The 7806-nt window shown below is 36.8% G+C and overlaps 1 protein-coding gene across 3 annotated transcripts; it reads left to right on the top strand.

Annotated features, from left to right (window-relative positions):
• Positions 1–288: 288 nt before the first annotated feature.
• Positions 289–7394, top strand: LOC113731054 (histidinol-phosphate aminotransferase, chloroplastic-like). Of its 3 annotated transcripts, XM_027256090.2 has the most exons (11): positions 289–583; positions 703–813; positions 1024–1327; positions 1913–1996; positions 2144–2298; positions 2432–2529; positions 2966–3074; positions 4877–5034; positions 5733–5875; positions 5992–6132; positions 6964–7394. In XM_027256090.2, exons 3-11 carry the CDS (start codon positions 1040–1042, stop codon positions 7093–7095), a joined length of 1308 nt encoding a protein of 435 aa, XP_027111891.2. In that variant the 5' UTR covers positions 289–583; positions 703–813; positions 1024–1039; the 3' UTR covers positions 7096–7394. The 3 variants fall into 3 exon arrangements, with proteins under 3 accessions (XP_027111891.2, XP_071935154.1, XP_071935155.1); XM_072079053.1 differs by lacking the exon at positions 289–583 and having other exon boundaries at positions 590–813; positions 2432–2448; XM_072079054.1 differs by lacking the exons at positions 289–583; positions 1913–1996 and having other exon boundaries at positions 590–813.
• Positions 7395–7806: the final 412 nt, after the last annotated feature.

The following is a 7806-nucleotide window of genomic DNA, read 5'->3' as shown; positions in this document are numbered from 1 at the left end:
CCTAGGAGTCGCTCCAATGATTTTGTTTTTCGTTGAAGCGATAAATTCTATTTTATACCTATTTCTACTATAGAGAATGTGAATTCAACTGGATCAAAGAAGAATTCGGATGGAATTGAATCACTATTAAACCAAACGAATGCACTATGTAAGTTAAAGGATTTAATCCCTTGATCCGCTTGCTAATGGCCAACTACTATCAAGGTAGTTGGTTAGTCGCCGCAATAATTACGGGAGTGCTTTTAGCATCTTCCCCGCTGCCAAATTAGAATTCGAGTCCTTGGCAGCTTGCGAGTCCCCAAGCTTCTACCCGAGTCTACTATTTGATAACTGATTTGCTTTATAAGATTCAAAGAATTCCTAATCAAAACTCAAAAGATTATTTTATAGAGGCGGTACACTGGTTAGAAAAAGAGGCCGTTTGGATTACATTTTCCGTCATTTTTCATGGAAAAATTACTGTAGCGATTTGATGTATGTGAGGGAAAAAGGTAATAGGGAAATGTGATCACGGAAAACAACACAATTTTTCGGCGGAAAACCGCAATCCAAACAAGGCAAGCTGCGGCATAACCAAATTAAGGTAAGCCTCGATGGACTTCGACCGGAACCTAAAACCCTTTACCATTCTATAGTTTACGCCGGCGTGTGACCAACTTACAGGCCTAACCACCACACTCCCCGCCCATAAACTCTTTGCAGAATCTCTCCCATTTGGGCTCCTCATTTCCAGCGCCGAGAGCAGAGCAGCCAGGCCTATTTGGGAATCTTCCTCTGGGAAACTTCATTCTCATCCCTTGTTCTTATTCCTCGGTATTTCTGGTTTTTCTATCTTTGTTTTTTTTTTCTTTTTTCTTTTTCCTTTTCTTTCTTTTTGGTTTGGGAATTCTCGATGGAGTTAATTTGGGCCCAAAATGATCGAAATCTATATTCTGTAATTTTAATTTTTTTTTGTTGCTTTGCTTTGTTTACTATTTATTTGGTTGTATATTTTGAGCATTTTGATTTTCAATGTAAATGCAGAAGTTTCTGTGGTGTAATGGGTGTGATTGAGCTACTGGGCAACACAACATTGTCATCTCTTTGCATTGAGAGACCAAAGCCCGTCTGGCCATTTGAGGGAAAGCAGCAAAGCATCTGTAGCAGAGGCAACAGAGGATTACAGACTTCGATTAGCATTATGGCATCGTCAACTGTGCCTGCAGCTGCTGTCAACGAGAAAGACGATGGTGAACAACTAGAATGCTTGTCGAAGGTCTCTGGGGACTCGTTCATCCGATCCCATCTCCGAAAGTTGAAACCTTATCAGCCCATTTTGCCTTTTGAGGTGACTGAAACATTAATTTTAATAGTTCTGTTCCGTTTACTGTTGTATTCTTCTTTGAGTAATAGTTCCATTTTTTTTGTGGTTCTGTTATTTTATCAATACGGAAATGATAAACAGTTGTTTGAGACTGTTTTAATTGAAACAAATGCTTAAAAGTGAGCTGCTGAGTTGAGTTGTTTGAGAAATTTGTAGTGCTTCTAGAGGAGTGTGTTGGCGTGCTAGTGTACTTGATTTGGTTGTGCTTCAATTCAATATGCTATTACTTACCTTGTGAATTTTTTTGCCTTTCTCTGAAGCAGTTAGCTAGTTATGCGTTCTGTAGAGCAAAAGTCTACTCCTTTTAAAATGTGATCCTTCGCCTCTGTTGTCCTTTATCCTCAAGCTAGTACTATTTGGACCTTGAATATCTGTATGAGCTATGAGAAACTGCTACTTCCTATTAGCTTTTTGTTTGTTGACTTCTTGAGATCTTGAAACCTTTTACTAATTTATTTTTCTAAAGTGTTATTCTTTTTCGCTTGTTTAGTGATCATGCCTTGTTATGAAGCCTGAGGATTTTGTGAACATTACAATGCTTCTTATTAGGTATTGTCAGCTCAACTAGGTAGGAAACCTGAGGATATTGTAAAATTGGACGCCAATGAAAACCCATATGGCCCACCACCAGAGGTAAGTTATGTGTTAAATAGTGTTTTTCTTACCTAAGTTTATCTATGGGTTAATATCAGTATTGGTCTTTTAAGAAAAATATGCTTTCCGTGCAATTTGTAGGTGATATTTAGTTTTCCTGGCTGCTAAGATGTCACTTTCTTACAGGTTTTTGAAGCTTTGGGAGCAATGAAGTTCCCGTATATTTACCCTGACCCTGAAAGTCGACGACTGCGTGCAGCCCTTGCTGAAGATTCTGGTCTTGGATCTGAATACATTCTTGCGGGCTGTGGTGCAGATGAGCTCATTGATTTGATTATGCGGTCTGTTTTCTAAGATGATGTACTTTATAAAGTGCATTACTTTTGCAGGTTTCTTATTGTGCATTGTGACTTTGCAATATAATCTTTTGCATGTTTTTGACCTTTAGCTTTTGTTTGCATGTATCCCGTGCAGGTGTGTACTAGATCCAGGTGATAAAATTGTGGACTGTCCGCCTACTTTTACCATGTACGAGTTTGATGCAGCTGTTAATGGTGCCTTTGTAGTTAAGGGTAGACAGAATTTTGATATTTGTCTTCTCTTAATTATCTTTTCCAAAGTTGATTCTAACTCTGTTTACTTCCTGGTAATATACCAGATTCATGTGTCAATTATTTTGAATCCCATTTTTAACCAACTTTTCTTTTATATTTTTTGGAGTATTTGATTTCATCCCTTTGGTCATAGGTTGCATTCCCTAACAATAACATGAGTTATTGAATTCCTTCTCAGTTCTGTTCTCTATCTTGTAATTTTCTTTCTGATCTAACATTTTTCCTAGCAAGAATGCACTTTTTAGTGATGATAAAGAGCACAATTGTGCTAATCATAAAATGAGGAATGGTTCAATTTCTAAAGCTAGGTTTTAGCTGGTTTAGTGTCTTATTTCTGGATGGTTATCTTCATTATTTCACGGATAATAACATTGGTCATCTTTAACTGTTACAGTACCTCGCAACTCGGATTTTAGCTTGGATGTTGAACGGATTGTGCAGGTTGTTGAGCAGGAAAAACCAAAATGCATTTTTTTAACTTCACCTAATAATCCAGATGGGAGGTAATCTAATACTGCACCTGTTCTTTAATGGTACTTCTTGCTTTAAATGTGGTCAATTTATGTATTACCTTGCATCAAATATGGTACTTGTTGCAACATTAAGTTTGAATTTGATCACTTACATTGCAGATAAGCTTTAAAAGGAGTCTCTACAGTATGTTCTTCCGAGTCAATGCATGTTTTTTCTAATGCAAAATTAATATTTGGTTACAAGAATGCTGATCTTTTTCTGGTTTAGTTTGCAATTTGTCTTTTGACAGAATGAGATTAAATTTACTGTCTAGTCATCTGGTCTTCCATTTCCTCATTGCTTAATTTTGATGTAGTTGTTATTTTTCATTTAGTTATTCTCTTATGTTTAATGAATGAAACTTTACCAATTGCTTGAATAAGACTAAAATATAGAACAAGAATGGAACGAAGTACCGGCAACAAGAAGAAATGGAGAAATGAGAAAGCATACCTACAGGTTTTGTTTAGGTGGGTCGCATTACAGATATCTCATTTCTAGAGTGGGGTCTCTAGAAATAGTGGGTGTCAAATTTCTCTGGCAGATGTTTGTCAGCTAGGCAAAGTAATATGATTTCAAATTATCTTTTGTCCAGATAAGTAAAATAAGGATGGCACTTGTTAGGCGAGGAAAACTATGACAAATTGATTTTAAATGAGCTCTAAATATTCTTTCTGCCAGAATCATCTCTTCAAAATGAGCTACGTAACCTTCTAAAGCGGAATTCTACATAGTTTAGCTATTAGTTGATACTAATTCACTATGAAGTAATTTCCGAAGTTACTTCAAATTGACCACATTAGAATCTATCAAGCATCTTACTGACAACAATCCTAGTCAGTCAAGTAATTTCCCTGACTAAAAAACTCATACTAGTTCAAATTGAATGATAATTCATCATGACTTGGGCTACAAGAGGCTAACATTAGTGCTGCAACAGTTGATGTTGGCTAATTTAGATTCCAAGTTGGGCATATTTGAGTCATATGCTATATAGGAACTGGTTTAATTTTTTTGTACCTTTATTTTGAGAAGCATCTTTTTTAGCAGGTATATCTTCTATTATAGTTTATCACAAATACCTTTTGCAAGGTGATATTTCTCAATCAGATCCATGTATATATACTCTTAAATGTGCCATAGTAAAGGCTGAAGGAGAGGGAGGGGAGGAAAGTGGGATTCTGATGTTTTATGGTTGTTTAGCAATTATAGCCCTCCAAATTGCTACAGATATGGTAGAGAACTATGAATAATAAGATTGCATAAGAACAACCAAATTATAGTAACTACAAGGTTGGCAAAGGGAACCTAAAGTGTACGATTAGAACAGTAAGTGCTGCAGTAATTTATTTGCATGCAATTGTTGAACATGGAAACTGCCCGGAACTCATCATGCAAGCTTAATTATTGTAATTCATCACTTATTAGAGTATGAAGAAAGAGAACAAAGATTGTGGGAGTACAGTATCCCTGTTCTATAGTTATTTTGAATAAAAGATTAAGATGTTGTAATTAAGGAAAAAATGGAATGAAGGGTCAGATTTTTTGGAAGACCAATTGCTTTTACTTTATTCATAGATTTATTCATATGTCTGGTAAAAAGATAGATGATTCTTTGTATTCAAATTTTACTTCTTAATCATACTGCAGTAAACAATGATGATATGTTTGTGCTTAAATATTTGTCATTTAGTTTTTTTCTGTTAAGACTTTATTTGCTAAAGGCAAATGTTAATGTGAACTTCCTGGATTTTGTTTTAATATGAACTTTTTTGGTGTTTGTGTTGAACAGCATAATTGGAGATGATACTCTTCTGAAAATACTTGATTTGCCCATATTGGTTGTTTTGGATGAAGCATACATTGAATTCTCAGGAATTGAGTCTAAAATGCAGTGGGTGAAGAAGCATGAGAATCTGATTGTTCTCCGCACATTCAGTAAAAGAGCTGGTAGGTGTATACGCCCTCAGTTTTTAACGGTCTGGAATTTTAGGAAGACCTTTCTCCTATTACTATTTCAAGGCGTATCTGTCACAACCTTGACCGGTCGTAACAGTTACTGTGATACTGTAATGCCTGACCAACCTCACTACTCACTTTGAAGAGAGGATGGTTTTATTTATTAGTTAATCAAATTGATTTAAGTCTTACCCCCGGCCTTGCATAATATGGAGCCATACTACATGGACTTGGGTATGGATGTTGGACAAGGAAATATTTCTAGGTGTCGGATTCATGAAATGTCTTAACTAGGATTCTGCATGGGGATGGGTACGGGTGTGCTATATTACCCTGACTCTTCACTTTGCTCTGCCATACCTATGTCCAACTCTTCATTTTGCACTAGAGTAGTCGTGTTGGCGGGACTCCCATACCTCAGTCCGGGTAATATAGTGGGCATCTTTCTTCTATCCTTCTTTCTAAGTTATATATTATGAAAATATGGCGACAGAGAACCAACTTAAATCTAATTGAGGGCTCATGTTTAAATTATGTGTATGTGTCCAAGAATTATTTATTAGTCATGCATGGGGAGAATATAAAAGAGAAGAAAAGGCACTCAAATAAAACATCACATTTAGAACCCTGTGGAACTTTTACTCTCTGCTTTATACCTATCAGTTTGGATTGGAATGTTTGTCATTCAGGTTTAGCTGGTCTTCGTGTGGGTTATGGAGCTTTTCCCCTGAGTATTATTGAATACCTCTGGAGAGCAAAACAACCATATAATGTGTCTGTTGCAGCAGAAGTCTCTGCATGTGCAGCATTGAGAAACTCTGCCTACCTGGAGGTAAGCTCAAAACTCTGGCTTTGCAGAGGGCCTAAAAAATTCTGATGTTCAGATCGATCGGTAATCTTCACTTTGATGTCCCATTGACCATCACCTATGTGATTTATTTTTGCCAGAAAGTAAAAGTGGCTTTGGTGCAAGAACGTGAAAGGCTGTTTAAGCTTTTGAAAGAAGTACCATTCCTTAATCCATTTCCAAGTTATTCTAATTTCATCCTCTGTGAGGTTGCATCTGGAATGGATGCCAAGAAGTTGAAGGTACAATACGTCGTTATCATGAAAAATTTTTTTGAGTTTTAAATGATCGTTGTTGTTTGCCACTATGAAAGTTTGGGTTATTGTTCCGTCTCCATAACTCAGTTTAACCTCCCTATCTTTAAGATTGCTGCCTTTTCTTTCCCTGATGAAAAAATGTACTTGTGTGTGTATTTATGTATCTCCTGTGTATGACTGCTAAGTTGCTTGCTGTTAACCTCTTTGAAGAATATTCATGAACGTTACTATACAGCAGCTCTTCTATGGTTTGAGAATACAGAATCCACTCTGCTTCTTCCATCATTTTTCCATTTTTTGGCTATTCTTTTGAGCCACCACTTATCTTGGCCAAAAAACGGAGCTTCATCTCAGCATTTGACCCTTGATGGCTAGTCCTGTATGCAGTTGCAAACCCATCTTCAGCTTGTTTCCTTAGTTCATGAACAGGGTTCATATTCTTTTCTGCCACCTTGTACGCTAGAATTATTTGATGAGCCAATTTCCTGCTTACCACAGTCAGCAGGTAGCCAAGCAACCTGAAATTGGTTCTCTTTGTCATCTCCTCTAATAGTTGTAAATTTACTTCAGATTTAATCAAGAGGCACAATGTAGAAAATATATTATACTTACTAGGTATAGAAGTGATTATGATCTATGGTTTTCAGTGTTGCAACCTACTCATTATGAATGTGTATGGCCTAGTTTTTCTTCATCTAAAAGAAACTCCAAACCTTTCCCGTCCACATTTTTTTTGTAAGTTGCTACTGCATTACTTCTACAAGATATTATGGCTCCACCTACTTCTTTGGCTTACTGGCATTCGGTGTCTTGCAGGAAGACCTTGCCAAAATGGGAGTGATGATTCGTCACTACAACAACAAAGAATTGGCAGGTTATGTTCGTGTATCTGTGGGCAAGCCTGAGCAAACAGATGCCTTAATGAAGTGTCTCAAATGCTTATCTTAATTCTAAAGCAGCACCAAGTACTACTGGAAAAGGAGAATCTCGCCATTACCTGCTCTGGTGACTATATGCGGAACAAAAGCTGCAGAAGTGATTTGGTGACCATTTGAGAATGAAATAGAACGTTGCTGTAATTCTGGAAGGGCATAAAAAAATCTTAATACCCAAGGAAAGATATCAGTTTCCTGGTACGTACGTTGAAAACTTTTAGCACCCTAGGAAAGACAATAAATAAGTTTCCTTGAACGTTGTAACCTTGTACTTTGAGAATATTATTATCTTTTGGACGTTTCATAGCACAATGTTCTACTGGCACTGGCTGTCTATTGTCCTCAGCACCAGTCTCTGCTTATCAAATGGAGCACACGCAGACAAGGACTCCCTCTTTGCATACACTCCGTGTAATTTAAGAAAAATTTGTAGCCTTTGTTTTTTTTGGGGTGAAAACTAATTAATGAAAATTAATTTCAGAGTTTAAATAGAAACATTAAAGTTTTTTACTTCTTTTTCTACTGCATCTCTCACTGTTTGGGTAGCTATTGCTAGTTATTACACTGGTGAATAGGAGTTAATTTTTTTCTTAGTGAAAAGGTAGGGAAGCAATCCATCCAAATGGGAGCAAAGGGTGTATGATCATTTCCACCATCGAAACTTGTTTTAAGCTTCGAATGATTTATCAAGCAAAGCATCACAGAAAGACTTCCCTCCTCCTCC

This window comes from Coffea arabica, chromosome 2e (assembly GCF_036785885.1).
Source record: "Coffea arabica cultivar ET-39 chromosome 2e, Coffea Arabica ET-39 HiFi, whole genome shotgun sequence".
Taxonomy (NCBI): Eukaryota; Viridiplantae; Streptophyta; class Magnoliopsida; order Gentianales; family Rubiaceae; genus Coffea; species Coffea arabica.
The sequence above is the reverse complement of the archived record's forward strand: the minus strand, read 5'-3'. Positions and strand labels throughout refer to the sequence as shown.

Excerpts from the sequence above, each read along its gene's own strand:
- LOC113731054 (XM_027256090.2), top strand. The coding sequence starts at position 1,040 with ATGGGTGTGATTGAGCTACTGGGCAACACAACATTGTCATCTCTTTGC. Across the intron at positions 1,328-1,912 it reads AGCCCATTTTGCCTTTTGAG|GTATTGTCAGCTCAACTAGG; the intron begins GTGACTGAAACA and ends GCTTCTTATTAG. Across the intron at positions 5,035-5,732 it reads CACATTCAGTAAAAGAGCTG|GTTTAGCTGGTCTTCGTGTG; the intron begins GTAGGTGTATAC and ends TTTGTCATTCAG.